This window comes from Pagrus major, chromosome 2, assembly GCF_040436345.1.
Source record: "Pagrus major chromosome 2, Pma_NU_1.0".
NCBI classification, from domain to species: Eukaryota; Metazoa; Chordata; class Actinopteri; order Spariformes; family Sparidae; genus Pagrus; species Pagrus major.
In genome coordinates, this window is record NC_133216.1 from 29,282,036 (window position 1) to 29,305,531 (window position 23,496).

Below are 23,496 nucleotides of genomic sequence, written 5' to 3' on the forward strand. Positions count from 1 at the left end.
TAATTGTTAAACAACCACCTTAGTTTATTTCACATCATGTTTAGTCATGTTTGCTGACTTCCTTCCTCATTGTCTGACTCTCTCCTATGAGTTGAAAAGACAGGCAACGAAATGAAACACACCATTACCTTGATCAAAATTAAGGATTTCTCGGCGTTTGAACATTGTTGGAAACATTTAAGATAAGTGCACAACTCAATAACATATATAAAAAAGGACTAGGAAAGACTAGTTGTTTATAGACATTTTTATGCAGAACTTTTATGCAGAACATATTGTTACTTTAGCTCTTTGTTGCTTTTTTCAGTCTTTGTGCTAAAGTCTGCTCTGAACACAATCTCAATCTCCTTCTCTTGCTTGACCACTCACACACTGTGCACTGCCCTGTTACTCAAAGGAGCCACGCTGCTTTTATAACCCCTATTGGAGGATAAAGACTATAGTCATACATCATTATTCCAATGACGTTTGAATATATGTTTAAAAGTAGTGACTTTGAGCACAAAATTAAGTTATTTCTTAGAAAACATTTGGCTCATCTACTTTGTCAGGAAAGGACTATTTCTGGAGACTTTGAAAGTCACATTGATATTATGTCATATTGACATTTTTATGTAGACAAATCATTTTAAAAAAATAAGACATATACAGAGCTTGTAGAAATGTGCAGAATAAAAGTATCACTTTTCCTTAAAAACATTATTATGATTGCAAATCAATAATTTTAAAATGTTTGTCAGGTCCAAATTGATGATGTGTAAAATTTCTGACGGTTGGTTGCAGCTTCTGTCAGCCAATAGTATAACGCCATTGGTATCGCGTGGTATTTGTGTTTTGTCAGTGTCGTCAGTCTTGGTAGTTGCCAGTTTGTGGAAGCGTAAAAATGACTGAGTTCTACAGTGTGCAGCCAGCATGTTCTGCCCTAACATAAGCTAGCCAGTGTTAGCTTGTGAGCATTATTGATGTTAATGTCAACTAGCATTAACAACATTATCGTTAGCCAGCTAGCATTGGCAACATTCGATGCCGGAACCACTCGAGGGGGCAGATGATTCGAACAACAGTGCTGTTGTGGCGTAAATGCAATGTTAGGGGGAGATGGAAAGCCACATCTAGTGCTGGAATGTTAATAATATGATAATGTTAATCTTTAACGCACAAACATGAGATTGGTATCAGTCTTCTCATATCAGTCACAGAAAGAAAGACAAAATAAGTGTTTTTCCAATAAATCTAAAATCAATAAATTGTAACTGTGAGCAGCAGGTAGATGTAGACTGAATTCATCTGTTTTACTACATCAGTATGAACCCAAAACAAGCCATTTTGCTGTTATCTGACAATGAAATGGATCAAACCACCTTAATAAGCATGATCAATTCTCCAGCGAATATGAATTATATTCATCACATCGGGGACACGGAGACACAAGAATTCCAAAAAGCTGCCTTGTCTTTGTATTCTGGTATCACTCACTCTGCAGTCCTAAAGGCCAGCTCAAAGTTGTGTTTGCGATTTGCGGGCAACAGAGAGTTGTAGTCGAACTCGGTGGGGAAGAAGGAGTGCACCAGAGCACAGAAAGCCATTCCATCACTCCAGGTGGATGAGAAGTTCTGGATGTCAATGTTCTATAGAGAAACAGAGAAGAAGAACATTTGGTGATGATGTGGCAAATGTGTATGTGTGTATTAGTGAGGAGTTCCTGTGTCACTCCAGTCCCTGTTGTTTGCATGGAAGACAGCAGTAAAAGCTGAAAGATTGAAGGAGGTAAAAGAATATGACTTGTAAAACTGACTGGCAGTTTGTTGTAGCTTCATAAAGCCATCCCCTCATTCACTGTGTAGCTCATAATGATGATGGATAAAACAGATCCTCCTGCTTTTGGTCTGTTACATGCTTTTGAACTCATGTCACTTCAAGGCTGTCCTTTATTAGTCTGGAGTTTGCGCTGAATGAAATGCAACATGTCAAGTCATAGGATGAAAATCTGTCTTGTGTGTGTGTGTGTGTGTGTGTGAATGTTTGCCCCCTTTTAATAAGAGTCTTGGCTTTGCCTGGCTTGACTATAACCAAAGCCACATGGAGCAGCTGGCACAGGCTGTTGCGAAGAAAAGGTTACCAGTGTGCAGCAATGTTCTCAACCATGACTCAATTTAACTTGATCCTGCACCCTCAACAAATCACATATACATTTTCATTCGCACTCACCTCTATATGCCTATATGGCTGAGAGGTGGATATTAAACACATTACCGCTGCACTGTGTGCTGACAGGTTAAAGCTATATGAAAGATAGACAGGGGTTGGGCTCATTGAAAACTTATTTGTATCACTCACATCAATACTATGTGCTGGAGATTTATTGAGCACATTTCTAATCGGCACTAATCGGTTACCTAAACTTTAAGCATGTGTTAAGGACATAAAAACCTGGATGACCTGCAATTTTCTGCTTCTCATCTCAGACAAAACAGAAGTTATTGTGCTGGGCCCTAAACATCTCAGAGACATATGATCTAATGATATAGCTACTCTGGATGACATTACTCTGGCCTCCAGCACCACAGTAAGGAAAGGAAGGAAGGTAAGGAATCTGGGAGTTATCTCAATTTCAAGGACTGCCTTCTTCCACCTACGGAACATTGCAATCAGTCTCAAGAAGATGCAGAGAAATTAGTCCACACTTTTGTTACCTCAAGGCTGGATTATTGTAATTCACTTTTATCAGGCTACCCCAAAAATTCTCTAAAGACTCTCCAGCTGATCCAGAATGCTGCTGCATGTGTACTGACAAGAACTCATATTAGAGAACATATTTCTTCCATATTAGCGTCTCTGCACTGGCTTCCTGCAAAATCCAGAATTTGATTTAAAATCCTGCAATAGACAACTTTTCCGCATTAACCTATCACTCTGAATTAAATACTGATTGCAATGGCTGTAGAAAAATGACACAATCCAGTTATAGATTGGTTTCTTACAAACCTCACTTTCATGATATTATTTGGCTGGATTTTACCAGGATAAATAAAGGTTGAAATACGGCACAAACAAAGCACGTCTGCCATGTGCAACCAAAACAGGACGAGGCATTGTTTTTCCTGGTTTCCCCAGGTAACAGTGGAACTGTGGAAAAACTGTGGAAACTCTCACTGCAAAAGAAAAAGAACCCTGCAGATGGAGGAGGCAAAGAAGGAGGAGAGGGGGAGTGATAGCAATCGAGGTAAAACAAGAGTGAACGGACGGACATTCACTCGATGTAGAGCGCTGGTGTTGTGTCAAAGTCTGCTCCCCATCTGATAGGTATTTGCGCTTACCACGCGAACTAGAGACAGCTCAAGACCTGAATTCTTTCTACTCGATCACAAGTAACAAAACCTTCCTACTTAATAATACAACTGGGTGTTTTACTCTGCCTTTTGTTAACACTGAGGTTGGGATTTCTAGGTGAAATTGGGATTGGTACGGCTGATTTTTGCTTGGGACAGTAGCCAAGCTGTAAGAGGTGGCTATGTGGCTGTCTTTGCAACAGCAGCACCAACAGTAGTACCACAGGGAAACACTGGGAGGGGGGAAAGTTGAAAAGTTGTCTTCCTCCACTTTAAATAAATTCATCAATTCATACAAAAGACAAAAGTTATATTATTTTGGCATGATACTGCCGTTGTAAGACTGGAAGTCAGCTGATGTGGTGTGTTCATGTGCTGGTAGAATGTCCGGTTATCTAAGACTTGAGCTTTAGGAACAACAATACATTCCCAGGCAGTCAACCCCAACAGACTACCAGCTGGAAAACATCATGAAAAGGATAACATGAATTTATGAGCTTCTTGCATCAACTTTGCTGCTGCTGATCTGCTGCCAACTTTAAAGCTCAGATGTTAAAGCTCTCCCAAGAGAACATGAACACAGCACCAGCTTCCATTACATTTTGCGCAATAATTAAATAATTTTGACAAGAACATACCCAGATACACAGGGTTACCTATCTTAAGGAAGTATTTGCCAATTGATTGTCATGCTGTAATCAATTAATTGTCATTGACTGTCATGATGGAAGAAAATATCTTCAAAAATGTAATCAACTGTGATCTGCTTTGGAAAATATGCTGAATATAAATGGGAATTCGTATGGGATGCAATAAATGAGAAGGTTGTGTCTGCACATTTATAATTGGTGTTTTACCTGGTAGCCTATGGTCTTAGAGCGGCACCACTCAAGCAGGATCTGTTTGATGCTGCTGGCACTGGACACCCCAAAACTCTGAGACCGTTTCAGTTTGGGTTTAGAGTCCACTGGTTTGGGGCGGCTGTACATGAGCAGGGCAAGGACACACAAAAGTGTTTCAATGTTTTGGAAACAACTTTAATTTTCATGTCACCCAAATGCAACGGTAAACAGCATTTACCTGTTAGCAGTTTCTGAGTCCAGTTTTTCAAAGATAGATCGACGAGCCTGAGCACCAATGTTACGTGGCAGAGTCTGTGACCTCACTAGCTCTCGCCTCCTCTCTCCAACGTGCCCGAAGGATCTGTCACCATCTCTGCAGGATGTGAGCACAGAAGAGCATAGAATGGTGACAATGCAAAACATCTTTTACCTATCCTAAAAGATGCCACCTTTCACTCACCCGTCATGCTGCAGCAACCCTGAGTAGGTCACTGACTTAGCGGGAGCTGAATTTGCTTTCTCTGCAAAAGACAGTCATTGTAAATCATATCCGTAATGTGCAGTGTCTTAACAGGATAGCATGTGTGTCTGAAAGCATGGCTCACCTTGAAGGTGGGGAGATCCCAGAGCTCTGATAGGTGTAGGAGTCCATGTAGAAGATACTATAAGCAACAAGAACAAGGAAATTGAATGTTGTAAATAAATTATTCTACATTCATGTCATGAAAATAACGATGAATGCATCATTACAACAACAACAGCAACAGAGACGTCTATTGAGATATAGCTGAGACCATCAGTCACCTGGTTGAGCTTGAGGCTCCTCAAATGGTTGTGTCTGTTTGGTGCTCGCAGCTGATTGGCCAGTAGGTGAGGCACCAGAGATTGGAGAGGAGCAAGAACCAACAGGGCTGCTGGGAGAGTCGGGGCCCTCTGCCATCTTGGTTGTCGCAGTGATGGGGAGGTGAGGCATTCGCATGGCAACAGGGGCTGTGTGCTCGTGTGGGAAGTCATTGAGCGGAGAGATCTTTCCGTGTAGCAATGCTGAATGTTCTGGTTGGATGAAAAGATATGATCATGTTGATGAGAATCCTTATAGGAGATATAAAACGCTCATTTTTAGGTTCACAATTTTATTTTGGGTTACTACTCGAATAGGTTTACATGCTTTAATGATCCAAAAACACATTAGTTTTCTCATACTTTTCCCTCTCTGTCTGAAACGCTCAGGTTTTAGCTCCTGTCTCTTTAGGGCCCTCTTCCCGAATACCCAGTCAGCTCTAATTGGTCAGCTCACACGCGCCCGAGCCAACACTGCTTCATTTACTGCAACATCAGAGCAGCTATGCTTAATAAATTCTTATTCGCCGAACTAGCTGCTCTGCTTAAATTATGCAAATGTGTGACATTGTGACAAAGTGTGATGTCACAAAGCCACGGAATTGGACGTGGTTACCACATCGTGCAGGATTATCTCAAATTTAAAAACAATCATGAAGGGTGCCCGTTAGCTCAGTTGGTAGAGCGGGTGTCCTATGTACAGAGGCCCTGTCCTCGCTGCAGCGGCCCGGGGTTTGAGTCCGACCTGTGGCCCTTTGCTGCATGTCTTCTCTCATGGGATGTATTTATAACTAAATAAGGGGGGTGTAAGGCAACTTCATTAGTTAGTTAGGATATAACACTGTTTTTTATTTTTCTTATAGGCAAGGCAAGGCAAGGCAAGTTTATTTGTATAGCACAATTCAGACACAAGGCAACTCAAAGTGCTTTACAGGTGCATACAGTTACAGTAAAAGCATTTAAAAAACATTAAAACAAAACATTAAAACAAGTTAAGAAATAGGAAAATAGGCTAAAATAAAATAAAAGTTACAATGCAGTTCAAAACCTAAAAAGCAATTAAAAAACATTAAAACAAAACATTAAAACAAGTTAAGAAATAGGAAAGTATGCTAAAATAGAATAGGTTTCCTACGCCAGCTTCCTGGTTTTATAAAGAACATAGTTCTAGGTGTTGCCTAATTGAATACAAATTATGGATTTGTATGTGTTATTAGTGTACTAGCTTATAACTGTCTTGTTTACTATCTAATAAAGACCATAGTATTTCTAGTTTTTGCATAATTTCATACAAATTATGGCTTATTACGTCTTTATTAGGTTACTTAGCGTATAACGGTGTATGTTTACCGTTATTTACTGTATGTCTTTGGTGTGTTTAAAAGAGACACTACACTACAAGTCAGTATAATAACACAGTGAAACCTCTTGCTGATCAGGCAAGAGTTAGTCTATTAACACACATATAATTCAGGGGAAATAATTAATTGTAATTTAAGTAAAGCTTTAGCAAAATCGGAATACATTCAGCGACCAAACTGTAAAATGTACAGAAACCAAAAACAATGACTTTGTAGTCAAACATTTATTTGCTTATCTAAAGACAAAGACATGACAACAACAAAACCCAAACTAGATTATGGTGACAAGACATTACACAAAGACAAAGAGGTTCGTGGGTTGGACCAGGTGTAAATGGAGCCGTGTTCAGCCACACAATAGAACTACATTATTAAATCTGGAAACCATCAACCTTAATCAACCCTTGGAAAGTTTGTTAAACCTGACGAGGCTGCAGGGAAAGGAGGAGATGTTACGTCTGATGAGGATGAAGAGAGAGGAGGCGTCGGGCGACCCTTCAGTCGGCCTTTGTCGGTGGGGTCCTGCATCTCTCTCTCTCTTTCCGTTTCACGCACTCATTGTTTCTTAGAGCGAATGGTACAACGTACGATTCACTCATCTATTTTATCAACTTAATTGAGCGCATACTACTACTACTATTACTAACACTATTATTAAACTTTCCTGGGGAGGTCAGTGGGGGAGGGATTTAGGAAAGTCCATTCCTTAAGTTTGTAACACAGGCTCTCTATCAAAGACTTGTAGTCTTTGCCTAACCATTATCTGATTGCATCATCTGGGTTATTTTTCCAAACTTTGTAAAACTCCTCCAGAGTTATGTAAGACATTATTCAACTATTTTCATAGCAGTACTCCCCATGACTTGTAAACTGATCTCCATGTGTAAAAACAGTGGAGTCAACCTTAAAAACCCTATTTTTCAGGGCTACTATGACTGCAAACAACCTTGAAGCAGGTTGTAGAACAGTGGTGGCGTAGTTACCTGTGGGAGCAGCGTGTCCATTCTCCTGGCCAGCATGTGTTGGGGCGGGGTCCACCTCTATTGGCTCCTCTCTCTCAATACTCTGAAACACATTGAACCATATAGTTACCAACAACACACTAGCACCCTTCATTGCTTTTAAAGGAGCATGAGGTCATATTTGACCTTCACTGGCGACCAGCAGGAGGGCTGTTGGTGGAGTATTTGTACTTTCAAGACAGAGTTCAAGCTGGAAAATTAGTTAATAACAGAAATATAAGCACCTGGTGAATTAATCATTCTGGTTTTGATGAGTTGTATTGATTGACTGACCGCAGTATTTGTTGTACTTGTTGCCCATGTGAACTTGTGCAAGTTCTGTTTGGAGTCATTCATAAACCAACATGTGTTTGGATGGCAGGAAGTCAGGGCATCATGTTCTCCTTGTTCTAACAGGAAAAGAAATCCAGATGTCCAAAGCTCATTGAGTCATTGTTGGACCATTTTAAGTTTTGGACTTTCCTCCAACATATGGGCTTTTTTGACACGACTTCAGACAAAACAAAACAAATCGGCAAAGCATGACACGACTCGACACACTTCAAAGTTGGCCGGTGTGTGTGGATAAATGAGCTGATTGATGTAGCCGTCAGAGGCACCGGGGTGTTCTGTTCTGTGTGTCTGCCTTCTCTCCTGTGATAAGACTCGAGTGGTCTTTGTTTTAGATCAGGCACTACTGTCCCTGACACACTCAGTGATGGGAGGGCTGCCCAGATCAGGCAGAGTGACTCCTAAAATGATTGAGATCAAGTTTTAATGTCAAACATCTTGAGTATCTTTAGGTCATATTTCAAAGGCAATGTGGCTGTGTATTTTTTCTGTCACTGTGATCAGTGCAGACAACTCTCCGAACACAATCAGCCACATGGAAACAGCTAGTCACCCTCCTGAGCAGACACTTCTATCTCAAGCTCTTACCCGTGTGGTGCTGCTGACCCACATAGGTTGTGGGTCAAGCTGTCACTTTCCATGTGGCCCTGTCAAACAGATTTGGCACAGAGCAACACGAGTCCGGTCAATAGTGATAGCTGATAGCTGTGCACGTTTTTCAAGGTCAGTATCAAACCACATGTCTCAGTGTATCTGTGTTGGTCTGACAGACCCTGAAACAGGCTTTGAGGAGACGTAACCTACCCTCAGGCCGTCATTTCGGAGATCCTCAGCTCTTTGGCAACAAATAACTTGAACAGCTGGTTGTGTTTAACACTTGGCTCTCACACAGGAACGAAATAGACAAGGCTGATTTCTGCGCTCTGTTTGACCGAGAACCTTATTTCACCACTGACGCATCTGATGCATCAATTCCTTGTTTAGATAACGTCACCATGTTTGGAAGCAGAACCGCAACATCTGGTCAGCTTGTCTCTGCTGTCAGAAACCAGTAAATGAATGGACAGAGACGGGACCACATGGACAAACAAATGGTACCAATCACATTCATTTGCAATCACTTGAAAGTGAGCACATTTAGTTCCTAAACCTTTTAACACTGTTGATTCTGAGGGAAATATCTGTCTCTTTTGCTGCTAAATGCTCAAGACCAGGTGATCACTAACTGCAGACTGCAGACTGGTGCTGTGGTAGCATACAGTGGGTTTATCAGAGCTTATTCCCTGACTGAACCAAGACAGTGACGTCTTGCAGCTTGTGTGTTACAGGCACCATCTGTGGTGTTTAGATGGTGATGCGATGAAAGACTACACTCAGACAGAGGGGAAAAGATCAACATCTTCAAACATTAACTATTTATTTTCAATGTACTGCATTTATTAAACATACACAACATAAACTACACTTTTCCCTTATTCCCTCCCAACCTGGAAGGGAATAAATAATTTTCTTGTGGAGAAAATATGATCTTGTATGAAAGGTGAGGAAGGCACAGAGGGGAGCGTTTGCATATTGCATGATGGGAAATGAGGCAGAAGCCATCCGTGGTAGTGAGGTAGAAACAGCTGGCTATCCAGCAGGAGGTGGGAGAAATGCAGAATGTCTGGCTTTGGGAAGGGGGCTTTGCAGGCTTAATTGCTCAGATCATCAGACGTCCACAGCGGGTCAGAGGGGGAAACCAGCTGCTGAGGTTCCTATAAACTCTCTGGTATCTTGACGTCTGTTTTGCTGGCAGAACACACTGGTACTTACACCTAACATGGCACAGTACTGATGCATACACACATGCATACACAAACACTTTGGCACTAGAACTTCACGAGTATGCACACACAAACATCAACTGATATCTGATAGACTTACTCTGAACATGAGGTGCTGATTTGTTGAGGATCATCAGCTTTTTATTTTAAATATAGATGTCAGTAAGACGATGTCGCCAATCGTTCAGAAACAACCCTGACTTGAAATATGTTTCACTCTGCTTTAAAGGTGCAATGTATGTCCAAATGTAAGATTTTTTGTTAACTCAATTTATCAATAGAATGTAAAGAAATACCTTTTTTATGTTATGTCTATGTATTGTATTATTCTCAGTATGAATTAGACAGGTGGCTTATTTTACGTACTGCATCTTTAAAGCTATGTTGAGCTTTAGTAGAACCATGAGCTGCTTCCTGGTCTAAACCAAAGTTCAAATATTGCATTTTCATCCCTGCTTTATCATTGTAACCTCTTTCTTGCGGCTTGTTTATGTGCTAAACGTGTGATAAAAAAACAAAACAACTTCATTCACCTCTTTTTCTTACTCAATGAACACAGGACCATTTGAAATCTTTGGTGTTATAGGCAGGATGCTATCGAGTACAATGTTCTGCTAGAGGTCAATATTGCTGCCAGCAGCTGCTCCAAAGCAAATATTTATACATTGAGGAGGTGTGGATATATAAGTCTGCAACAGCAATGAAACCTTTTGTATATACACAGCTGCTCCAAAGGGACTCAGTGTCTATAGTAACTGCTATCTGCCTCAGTTTTGGGAAACATTAATATCTTTATGTGTGTTGTGCACTCTCACACAAGTGGAAAATCTTCTTTATGTTGACAATGGCAATGAGGTCTGACAGAGGTTTGAGTTAATTTTACCAAGATAAAAACTTATTAAGAGGTTATTACAAAAAACTAATTTATATATTTCCGAGAGATTTTCTCGGATCTCTTAAGCTGAAATTTTAGTGTGCTAACAATGAAAACAATGAGGCCCAGGAATAGTAATGCCAGTTGGTCAGTACCCCACTTTGGTCCAGAGTGAGATATCTTGACAAATATTGGATGGATGACAGTGACGTTTAATTCAGACAATCATGTTCCCCACAAAATAGTCTCTTCTTGCGAGGCAGCTGGTTTAGCGCGATCACATGTTCATGCCAGGTCTCGAGCTATGCGCAGTTACAGACATTGTTTCGATAACGATTCTAACGATATATGTATGTGATCGTTCTGTGTTACTGACCATTTGGCACATCAGGATACTTCTCCCCACCATCTGGCCAAAATTTTAATTTAAAAACTAATGTCATTCCTGCTAGCTTCTGCTGGACGTCATGATTAGTGCTAATTAGCAAATGTTACCTTGCTAACACACTAGATTTAGACAGTGCATTGCTTGTTAAATGTTAGAATATTATCATTGTCTTATCATGGCTGTAGATTTTACCTTGTGAGCTTAACTGTCAATAAAATTTGAGCTAAATAGGCTACCTTAAGAATGTGATCAGTAGTATTTTTGTCCCATGACAGTCCCAAAACTACTCCAGTGCCAAGAGTCAAAGTGTTGATGAATCCCTGTATCCTTGGAAATTAGCAATCAAATTTAAAGATCATCACCTCAGCCTATCAGCTGGTGGCAGCTTCTCAAACCCATATCAGTCAGTACGAGTCATGTTTCTCTTTAATGGCAGACACGTGTGTGTTAGAGTGTTTGCTGCCTAATGATAAGGCTAAAATTAGCATCATGTCAAGATGACACTAAAATAGACTATGCTGAGCTGTGTATGGATCCCTTGATAGACACACAGGAGGTGTATTTACATTTCTCTTCATCCTCATTTGTCCCTGACTTCCATAAAGTAAATCAGACAAAGTTGAAGCTTAAAGGGGATTGACCAGTTGTTTAGTCTGGGCTGCTGTTAGCAGCTGTCATTCTCTTTTAGCTCTACATGGAAGAGGAAAAACTAGGTAGATGCACCATCTCTGTCATAACAGTCTCATAATGGAGTGACAGAAGTGTAAGGAGACAAAAGCTCCCTTTTCTTTCTTCAGGGAACAAATCCCTTACTCCCTGACAGTGTGTCACTGCATCATGAGCGGTGTTGGGTAACGTTACTTAAAAAGTAACTCATTACGTTACAAGATTACTGCTGTTAAAAAGTAACTTGTTACATTACTGCATTTCTTGCTGAAAAAAGTAACGCGTACTTTAGAGTTACCAGAAATTACAGTAAAACCCCTTAGCGACTTGTTGCACATACAGTATTGTCCAGACAGCGTGTAGACAACTGTACATGAACTGTGAACTGTGAACTGGGCAGAGGCATACAGTATTAGGCACAGCTGTTTCAATGAAAACAATACAACAGGGGCTCTCATAGGGCTCTCTGACATGCACTTAGCCTCCAGGCACAACTTGCATTTCAACGTGATGTTGTTTTTGTCCTTTCTGCCCAAAACTGAAAAACTTACTTAATAACGTTTCATTTGAATCACAGAACTAATGCGTTATGTTACTCATTACAACAAAAAAGTAATCCAATCACTCTAACAGATTACTTACTTAACAAGTTAACTCCCAACACTGATCATGAGTGGGGAACTATAAAATGTGGGATGAAATGAGCGAAACAGAGCAGAAAATGTGGAAAAGCCCTCGGTGTGCTTGAGCGCAGAGACAGACGAGGAGGAGGAAAGATAAAGATGAAGAGGAAGGAAAAGAAGGAGTTTCACAGCACTAAGTTGATGCCATCTTTACTCGCAGGCTCAGCTTAATTGCACACACAAAACTCAAAAGGACCACTGACTTGAAATACCATTCAGCAACAGAAAAAGATAAATCAAAACATGTCGTAAACAGCTTTTAAGTAACGGGTAGACTGGAGCTACAAGCGATGGCAGAACCTCTGCATCACAACTCATTGTAATTTACAGAAATGCTGCCATTTGGTGTTGTTGATGTGCTAGTGTCGTTTTGTTATAGAGTTAGCTTCAAGCTAACAGTGGAACACACCAAATGAAGAGCTTTACAATTAATCTAAAAAAAAAAGTTGTCCTGGTAATTACAACAACTTATTAATGTTCCTCTTCCAATGTTAACTCAGTGGAAGTTTGGACTTCTAATGCTAACAAAATGTACACCAGAACATTTGCAAATACAATATTGGCTGTTACTATTGAACAAGGGGAAAACCTGGGAAACCTGTCTGTTTAATCAGGAGGAGGTGTGAGGGTGCTGGGTGAGCACCATGTCCTGTGTTTAGTCAGAAGACATTGTTTAGCTGTCAGAGGCATCTCCATCACTGACACTTTAATAAAGACTTTGTAGGGGTGGGGGTGAGGTGGGGGTGGGACATATTTGATGAGGGTACACTGTAGTCTGCTGGGAAACATACAGTGATGGCAGAAAGAATCAGTGCTGTGTTGGCTCTGTGCTTCAACATTGCATTTGATGTCTTTTTATACACAGATATCTGATTGAGGTGACAGAAAATAGGTAAACTGGACGAGTTAAAAGACTTGTTTCACATTTTGGGATTTTCACTTTCTGACCCATCTCACCCATTCACACACACATTTATACACTGATGGCGGAGGCTGCCATGCAAGGTGCCAACTGCTCTTTAGGAGCAATTTGGGGTTCAGTATCCTGTGCAAGGACACTTCGACATGCAGCTAGGGGGAGCCGGGATTCGAACCAGCGCCCTTCCGATTACTAGACGACCTGCTCTACCTCCTGATATGAATCAATATGAATCTGAAAATCCAGAAAAGTGGACCTGTTCATTGGTGGTTTTTTTTGAGCTTCACGGGGCCTTTAGATGGTCGAGGAATGGAACATTTGATATGATAGAGGCAGGCTGGTAGCCTTCCAGTGAGTGCCAGTGTGTGTCTGTGTGTGTTTCACACAAGGACACACTTACCAGTATGCTTACAGCAAAGACTATGGTGACTGGACAGGTTTATGCTACTATACTCATTATGAATTACTACACAGCATATAACATATGAAGCCAGTAGCATGCTCTGTCTTACACAGCTGTGTTACTGTGAAGATATCAGAGTTTTTCCTCAGCTATCAGAGGAAACAGTTAGTGACAGAGGACTCCTGCTCTGTAATTTCCTCCCAGGAGTCTATAGAGGAATCCTCTCAGAGGAAGAGACGAATTCAAACCACCTGTTCTGCAAATACATCCACGCAGCCTGCAATTTCTCTGCTAGAAAAATCGCAGGGAACACCACATTAGGTAAAGAGTGGAAAATATGACAAGCCTTTGAACTAAGAGGATAAAACCTATTTGCAGGTGAGCCACTGTACAAGTTTTTTTTCATAAACACAGCACCACTGAATGCAAGTTACAGTCTTGGCTGGTGGCATGACATGATTTGACATATGCTTCTCTGCAAACTGCATCTTATGCTTTTGTGGTCTTTTGAGGTCTGTAACAATCTCTTGCTATAATAATAAAAAGGCATTCCACTCTCTGTTCATGGTGAGAGATACCGACCAGTTCAATGGATAGTGATGTCAGCTTGTCATTCCTTTTTTCTTTTTTTTTTTTGCTTAAAGCAACAATACCTACTGAATATTTTCATCCCTTTAGATTTTCTGTTTTGGGCAATCAACATATGAAATCCTAATGTTGTGTTTGGGGTCCTAAATACATAAAGGCTATCTTTAACAGCTAAAAAACACACGTATCACTGGTTTATCACTTTAATATCTAAAGGTGCAATATGTAAGGAATTGACCACCTGTCAAATACATACTCAAAACAATCAGGGGGCAGCATATCACCAGGGTAACTGCTAACTGCTGCTAACTGGAGCTGCCATTAGCTAGTTAGCTCAGTTAGCCATTCATCTAGTGGGAGCTGGGGAGCACCAGGGGAGTGTTGGTGTTTACACTGCTAGCACAGAAGCTTTGGACTGGGACAGGACAGGGCTAACTGGTTGCCATGGTTAACAATACATAGACATCATAACCTAAAACATGTTATTTCTTCACAGTCTGTTGATAATTGTTAAATATGATTTTGTACTGATGATATAAATAGATTCAGCAGGACTCCAGGACTCAGTCATAGTTTAATTTTTTAAACCCTTGTTTAAAAAATGACTATTACAAAAAAGGCAAATGCTGCATCTGAGCACATATAATATATAAGACCAGCTCACAGTGAAAGATTTGTAAACATCATGGTGGAAGACCAGTATCTCCCCCAGGCCAAGTATCTATGAGAAAAAGGTCCTTTGTCTTTTGGGAAAAGATTGTTATTCACTCCCTCCTCTGTAACATCCAGTTCCAACATATGACTACAATAGAGAGTTGTCTTCCCTGTCCACCTCCCTTCCTGTTCTCCTCTCCTCCTCTGTCAGTGAGGTAGAGGAGGGTAGGATGAGGCGGGGGAGTCTGATATGCTGACCTCAGCTTTACCTTCACTCCCATTTCTAGTGGGAGTTTGCCTTTACTGGACAGGTGGTGTGAGTGTATGAGTATGTGTGTGTTTTTGTTTGTGTGTGCTCCAGTAGTAGCTGTTATGTGTTAGTTCACCACTTCGGTCCAGAGTAAAATATCTCAGCATTTATCAGATGGACTGCCATAGAACTTTGTACATTCATGATCCCCATATGATGTCTCATTTATAGTGAAATGTCTCAACAACTATTCAATGGATTGACATGAAATTTGCTCCAGACATTTATATATCACTAAAGATTCATTTTGAAATTCCCCTAATTTTTCATATAGTGCCCGATATCTGCAGAACTAAGAACTGCTGTGGGATGCTTCTCGGCAGCAGGCCCTGGAAGGCTTGTAAAAGTAGAGGGTGAAATGAAGCAGCCAAAGGTGCATCTACTAAACACTGACTTGAAGGGAGTGAATAATTATGGAATCACTTATTTTACATTACATATTTTTAATTCACTGACTTAACTTCGTTTGTCTTCACATCTTCACTGAACCTTTCCACATATCATGTTGTAGTGTTGAACTAGCCAACTGTGTTTTATCTAAACATTGACCATTTGCTGCGCCTTGTTATTTGGCATTTTTACTGTTACTGTATCTGCTGCAGTGACCCCATTTCCCTGCAGGGCTCCTAATAGTTTCATCTTGTTGTGAAAACAAATACGCTCTCTATGCAATAGGCTGCCTTGTCCCCCTCCAACACTCCACTATCTGACTTCTGCAGATTTTATATTTTGAATTTCATCCTCCTAGTGTTGACAGACAGATTGATTAAGTCTGGGTCATGTTCCTACTTCGTCTGAGCCCACAGGAGCAGTTATATGTGGGTCGCCCTCCTGTGGTCCTGAGACTTCATGTCTGATAAAACCTTAAAACTCTGCTCTCTCACCAATGCCCCACACCTCTCAAACTAATTGTCCTTAAAGTGCCTTCTGGGCATTCCTCCAGGACGCTGCATCTGAGTGCAACTAAATGAAATTGTGAAGTATTCCCACAGTGGATGGAGCTGACATAGCCGAAGGGGCAACATTGAAATCTACTTCTGATATTGAGTTCCAGTAAGGCTTGCTGGTTCCAGAGGGCAACGAGGGTGAGCTGTCCCACCAGCCAGTCAGTTATTAACCTGTTTCCAAAGAGATGATGACGGGAACACGGCCTATTGTCTGGAAGTCATTAAGAGAGCCAGGGGTAGCCAGGGGTAGCCAGGGAGTGGCCGCATACCTCTGTTAAACCCCCAGCATGTGTACGCACACACACACACACTCTCTCTTCAGCTGTGCCCTGTTTCTTTCTTCTGTATCAGTCTAAATCTATTTTAACTTCTTACTAAAAGCATGTCTTTATCAGAGTAAATATTGCCAAACCAACATTTAAAATGGCCTTGATAAGTAGTTTGCATTGCCAAAACACTCACGCAAAATAACAACAGAGAGACGGACAGACCAACAACAGTGTAGAGATGATTTCGTAATGACATTTAGTGAAATGAAAGCTCTATCTATGGCAGGTTAACACATTTAAGTCCAATGTCTACATTTTTTGTAGACATTGCATAAGCTTGTGAGATTGTGTGTTGAAAAGTCTGTTTTCTGTCTCCCTCATGGCTGTATTAATAGCCACAAATGGGGGATTGGTGCCAGGAATCCAGCCTTAAAATGCTGCCGAGCTCAGAGGGGGAGATTGGGGGAAGGGTGAGAGAATGAGTAAGGGGCCACAGAGGCAGGGGGGAGTACACTGACTGATGGGTAGATGGATGGATGGGTGCTACTAGAATGTTTGGACACACAGTGATCAGAAGTTGTATCAGAGACAGTCCAAGCTGGCACAGTGTGGGGAGTCTCTTCAGTCAGCGTGTTAATGTCTTAGTCACTGAGATAAACACAACAGTAAGCTCTCTACCCTGTGGTGTCACCCTCCATTCAGCTGAGCTCACACACAGAATCAACACTCTCATATATTAATTTGTCTGTAAAGTTGATGTGATCTGCTGGATCTAGACATACACATAACACACACGTGCGCACGCCTTTTTTTCCTTAATTTTTTCTTCATCTTTACAAACGAAAGGTGAAAGGAGACATACTATGCTCATTTTCAGGATCATAATTTTATTTTAGGTTATTACTAGAATAGGTTTACTCAAAAAACACAACACATTTTTCTCAGGTCTCAGTTTTCTCAAGGCGGGACTACTGACGAGGCGTTCAGGCACTTCAGGAGTGTTTTCTGTGGGAGAAAGGTGCTACCGTTGGCATGGACTTTGGGCTTTTTGACTCCTTTAAGACCTTTTACTTGCACAAGAACCTACAGTATATAACTTACTGAAAGAAAGGAATAAAACAGAAAAACATAATAAGTCTCCTTTTAAAATTAAGCAATGAAACAAAGGAAAATCACGTTAATGTATCTGGAATCAGTATGAAGCAGCTGAATTATCTCTTTCATTCACTGAATGATGAAAACAAGCTGTAATAAAGCATTAAAACATCAAAAGCCTTTTCATTATGTGCTATATGTTTTGCACTATATGTTTTTACTTAGGTAAGTAAGTTGGTTAACCTTTGCCTAATACAAGCAAAGCGTCTAATTGCCAGACATTGGAAGAGTACCTGTGGATTAATGAGCTTTCTTCTTGCATAGCGACTGAAAGGCTCACATACACAGTCAAACAACAAAGTCATATCTTTCATAAGATATGGGATTAATTTCTTACATTCTTGGAATCAAGACCAGTTAACCTAACTGCTTAAATCTGACATTTACCAATTCAGACTGTACTCCTTTGCGTATGTGTTTTTGTTTTTTGTTTTTTTTTTGTTTTACCCCTCAATGGATAGGCATGTATATGTGCATTAATACATGTGGGTACAGGTGTATATGAGTGATTTATTTTCATTATTATTAGTAGTATTTTGTAATCTTTCATTATCGTTTTTGATCTGCACTGATGGCACGGAGTTCATGGGTGGGCAGGTGGGAGGGAGGGAAGTTGTTTCGAGGGAGACTTGAACGATGCAGCCTCGCCATTTTGAAAAAGTGATGTACAATGTTAAAAATCAATAAAGATATGTTATACAAAAAAAAAATATCAGCGTTTGAATGTGGTGTGTGAATGGTGAATGCGACAAGTGCTTTGAGCTGTCAGTAGACTGTAAAGGTCCATTCCCATTGACAAAAACTAAGCAAAGACAGGAAAAAAGTGTATTTAATGAAAAAAGTACCAACTCAGGAGAGTTATGGCATGATTGCTGAAAACTTGTGCTATCAACATATACAGTATTTCTAGATTTCTTAATACTGCCATTTTTTTCTTTTTAAAACTATTTAAAACGGTTTTATCCAAATTCTCAAAAATCAGTCACTGACAGCAAATACATTTAGCTTACAACACCATGATATAATACATTAAAAAAGTTGAGAAAATCTGTTTTATTTCTACTTAGACAGGAGAAAAGCAGATAGATCAAAACAACACCAGGTAGCTGCTGTACCACACTAAACAATACAGGAAAATTACCACAGCCAAACTGTCTGTGTGTGTGTGTCCACATGTACAGAACAAGTGTCTGTGTATGCATACACTTCTGCAACCACACAACTGCCAATCACTTTTCCCATAAATAATGCTAAAGGAAAGTCTGTGCATTTAAACGTGTGCACCAGCAGTCAGTAATCACAGTGTGATTCACTTTGTACTGGGATCACTACATTTTAGTACAATCTCTCCACCAGCCTATTCTCAGACTGTGACTAAACTAAAACACTGCAGAGGTCTGCTGCTCGTAAGGGAGAATGTGCAGATAAGAAATGTTAGTGGGAGATGGAGCTAATGGGTGCACAAGGAGGAATGGAGGAGGGGTGCAACCTGATGAGATCTGTACCAACTCACACGCACATATCACCATTCACATCACTTGCTGGTCCCTCTGAAGGATCAGACCATCAAATAGCTGCCTAAATGTTTCATACTTTGAAAATGAGACAAGGGTGGAGACAATGGGTAGCTTGTGTCTTGCAGCAGTGGTGTTGTGAGTACAGATGTTTCTCAAAATTAAGATAACATCCTGTTGGTTCCTGCAAAGATTTATTGATCCGATTCAGCCAAATCTTCTGCTCAGTTTGTATTACACTGTTGACAGCTGGAAAACCTCACACTGAAAACTTCATGTGACATCTATACAGCCTGTCCTTTAAGCCACACATGAAACACATGGCGGACTGCCCCAAATTCAACTTTTCAATCTCAAGAAATCACCTTTTACACAGCATGTGATGCAAGTGCTGTACTGAGCCATAAATCAAGTGCACCCAGTGTCTGTGCAACAGTAGATAACCCTCTAACCTGACTGCTAATGAACACCCATCCCCAACACACAGCGCTGGAGGAATGTAGTGTGTCTAATGCTCTGCAGTACTGGAGTCTGGAGGGGTACAGGTGTGGTTTGGGAAGAAAGAAACTACAGACAGAAAGGACATGGTAAAGGTGAAGAAATATTACCGTAATGTGCATTTAGGATAAATTAAAATGTGTTGTTTTATGTTAATATGAATGATTTCTAATATTTGGTAGTATTTAGTGTCCTGTGATTCCCTGTCTAAAATCTTCCACGGACAAAAGAATAACTTAAAGGGCTCCAGCAATTTAGTATTACATTTGTCTCTTGTGAGATTAAGGGACTCACAAGAGACAGACTTTAAAAAGTATGGTAAAAATCGAAGCAGCAGAGACCCAGATACTGTATCATTACGCAGATATCATGGGGCTTTTCCATACACATGTGCTGGCTTAATTCAACTTGGTTTGACTAGTGTCGTAAGCTCAGTGTGGCAGGGATTTGCATTTCCATCACAACAGGCCTACCTGCTTGAAGTCTAGGTGCCTTGCTATTTGGGTAATAAACATGTTTCATTTCCTATAATTTTTTCACAATAAAAGTCCCCAGTTAAATTGTTATATAAAAGCTTTTATTATGAAGCTGCAAAACCAGGAAATGCTGGGTTTACACCAGCAGTAACTAATCTCAAGTCCTGACACAGCTGAAAGAGAACCCAGTGAAACAGAAAAATACAGCAGATGTACAAACAGGGACGCAAAACAGAAACTGAATGCCAAACCACAGAGATTTAGTTAGAAACTACAAAATAACTGGGAGCTGAACAAACAATGACTTCCTGCTGAGACATCTCACAACACACGCGTGTTTGAGCGGGAACGGGTTGCTCGTCTTGGGTTGGCCGCGAGATGTCACAGCAGCCTGCTCAGAGGCAGGGCGGGCGCACTTTGGCCCTAATCTGGAGAGGTCCATCACAGGTGAGGCTCAGCTCTACTCAGTGTGCAGTGTGGTAAAGCTAGTAATGGAAACGCAAATAGTAATGGCACGGTTTGACTCAGTGCGGCCAGATGTGCCAATTGAAAAGCCCCACTAGTCACTGGTATGGGTCAAACTTCAGATACACTCAATTCTACTTTTCCCATCATGCAACTCTGACGCATCTTTTATTAGAGCTTCCCAAACAAGTAACTGTCTACATCTTTGAGACTGCACACCTTAGTTGTCATGCAGGCTCTCTGTCTCTGTAATTTGTACTCTCCCCGTCCTCGATGAAAAAACCCCGATGACATCACTATGACATCATCAGGGCTATTTTGGCAGACTTGACAAAGCTCCTCCAGCCTTTAACCACAGAATTGCTCCAGTCTGCCCCTCCATATACAGGACAACCACCTGTTATCTAACCAAAGTGCCATACATAAAGGAACAGTTCACCCAAAAACAACAAACAAAAATAATGTCTTTACAAATCAGTTTGGGATCTGTGACTTGGATTATGCCATTTAATGTTTTTCTTCGGTTGTATTTTTTCATTTTAGAAACAGCATAGTGCTGCATAGATGATCTCTGAATTGTCATTTTTAAATTGACATGATAAGCCATCTCCTTCACAACGGAGCAAATTCTATCCACTGAAAAAGACAGTGAGGGACAGTGGTTGAAAATCATGGAAAATCTAGTAAATGCACCTCGAGTTACGATTATCTTTTTTTTGTCAAACCATTCCAAAGCCAAGAAGGAATTTTCAAGCTCAGTGGCAAATAGCAATAACAGTCTGATGAGGTGAGATCAGGGTGCAGGTGAGAGATGGAGAAGAGAAGAGGAATGAGTGAAAGTCAGAGAGAAGGAACGGCTGATTCTGTAATCTTTCCACACTCAATGTATTCCCAATGAAGCAAAAGAACCCGCGCAATGGCCCATTAAGACGGCTGCTTTGGCACTGTAATTGGCAACAGCAGTGTTGTCTGCTGATATGTGTGTCTATCTGTGTGTGTATCTGTGTGCGTGCGTGCGTGCGTGCGTGCGTGCGTGCGTGCGTGTGTGTGTGTGTAGGGGAGTGAAGGGGAGAAAACAGAGGAGGAGGAGGTGACATTATTGAGGAGGCTCAGGTCTTTGTTCTAATCCTAATCTTGACTAACTCCTGTTGCCAAGAACCATCAGAGGATAGAAAAGAGCCACACAGCTGCCTCTATACAAACTTCCAGATGGAAATGCACTCACACCAACACACACACAGCTTGGTCTCTGATCAAGTATTTGTATGCAAATTCCTATGTACTGAATCAGTAAAGTAGAATAGAGGTGGCAAATTCTGACAAAACTTCTCACATATTGGAAACATTACCCTTCATTTTGACAATGTTTTGTCATTAAAAGCAGAATGAAAGAAACATACCTGGAGTATACAGTAAACTTGTATTTATATTTCAATTCAGCTGATGAAAGAGCACCACATCTTTCATTTGAAGAGAAAAGAACAGTGAAAGAAGACACAAACTGATCAGAAAAAAAGAAAGTATTCATAATTTATACGTGTGTGCTGCAGGTGTGTTTTTAATATGAACAAGATCATGCTGACGTGCTGCAGGTGTCTTTTGCAGATCTGTGTGTGTGTGTGGACGTGCAGGTGTGTGTGTCGTGGAGTGACTGCTTGCCAGGTCACGGTGAAGGTGCACAACAACAGCTGGAGAGCAGGCTGGAAGACAAGACACGCATATACACATCTCTCTGGCACAGTCTGCTTTCAGCTGGGATACAAGGCACTAAGAATGCCCTCAGCGCATTGATGTGTGCGTGTGTCTGTGTGTGTCTGTGACTCGTGCTGTATCATGTCAATCAGGCCTGTTTGAACAGCCAGCTGAACTTAACGTACTGTATCTTCCTATCCTGACAGACAGGTGAGGGTGTGGCAGGAGCAAGAGCAAGCTGCAATTATGATTCAAACAGCAGTGTGTCAGGATCTGACTACGTGGATGAAAAAATGGCATGGCGTCGATTACCAAGACGTGAGAAGAGGAGCAGCATAAACACAGTGAACCTTTGTGCATGGATAGAGTACATTAGTATTTTCTGTATGTTTGATGTGAGCTGTGTGCAGGGGATCTCCCATGGCAGAAACACAGAAACAAAGGTGCCCTTGTGTTGTTTCACTGTGACCACATGATTTCACAGAAGATAACATTCTTCCACAAAATAGTTTGGTAACTACAGATACAGGAGGAACAGCAATTTGCATAATTTGTGCATGTGCGCGCAGGTGCCATATCTGTATCTGCATTTCAGTGTGTGCACATACTTTGCATGAAGTTTGATATTGAGCTAGATGCTGGTATGTAAGACTGAAAACCTGAACCAAACACTTGACAAGCAAACACTCAAGGCACCGGACAAAAAGCCTTCAAGTTACAACCACTGTAACATCACTCAGAGGTTATAACATTCTAACCTTTTTTGTGTGTCTTGCTGATGTTTGTTTAGTGTACAAAGTTGTCAATGGTCTGGCCCCTCCCCCATTAAAAGAGTTCGTGATATTACACTCAGATAATGGGAGGACAATTAGGACGACCAATAGAAGTGACTGTGCAATACAGTGTAGATCTTCTGAGTTTGAGAAATCAGCCCTCTCTGTTAGTGCGACCAATTTTTGGAACTCAGTACCAAGTTACATCAGAGAATGCTGCAGAATGGCTGATTTTAAATTTAAGATGAAATCATGGCTAAAATCAACTCAATCATGTTCTCATCACACATAAATGCAAACACTTAATCCCATGAATTCTGTTTTTTATTGCTGCCATGTTTTAATGTTTTGAAATCCTGTTGTTGTTGTTGTTGTTGAGGTGCTGATGTTTTTGTACAGTGATTATATGTTGTCCTGTAACTGTTCTTATACTGTAATATTTTATTTTCTCAACAGGGACGTTTTCTCTTGCCCAGGGACTGCAGATGTAAATCAGCTTTTAGCTAACTCTGGTACAGCTACGAGGCTGTGCACTGTCTCTGTAAAATAAACAAATAAAATACATAAGGAGCTGATGTTGTCAGTAGTAACCTGTATCACTTTGGAAAATCAATTCCAAAACTGTGTCATATCATTGCCATTTCAACCTCCTGCCTGTTGCGCTCCATTATATGC

General features: G+C 40.8%; 1 protein-coding gene across 1 annotated transcript in view; it reads right to left on the reverse strand.

Annotated features, from left to right (window-relative positions):
• smtnl (smoothelin, like) overlaps window positions 1-23,496 on the reverse strand; it is a 33,710-nt gene that overhangs the window by 3,613 nt on the left and 6,601 nt on the right. The window contains exons 2-8 of the mRNA XM_073492331.1: window positions 7,356-7,437; window positions 4,976-5,224; window positions 4,777-4,833; window positions 4,632-4,692; window positions 4,410-4,544; window positions 4,187-4,310; window positions 1,477-1,628 (exon numbers count right to left, since the gene is read on the reverse strand). Coding sequence (XP_073348432.1) covers window positions 1,477-1,628; window positions 4,187-4,310; window positions 4,410-4,544; window positions 4,632-4,692; window positions 4,777-4,833; window positions 4,976-5,224; window positions 7,356-7,437 — 860 coding nt within the window. The remainder of the gene's footprint in view (window positions 1-1,476; window positions 1,629-4,186; window positions 4,311-4,409; window positions 4,545-4,631; window positions 4,693-4,776; window positions 4,834-4,975; window positions 5,225-7,355; window positions 7,438-23,496) is intronic.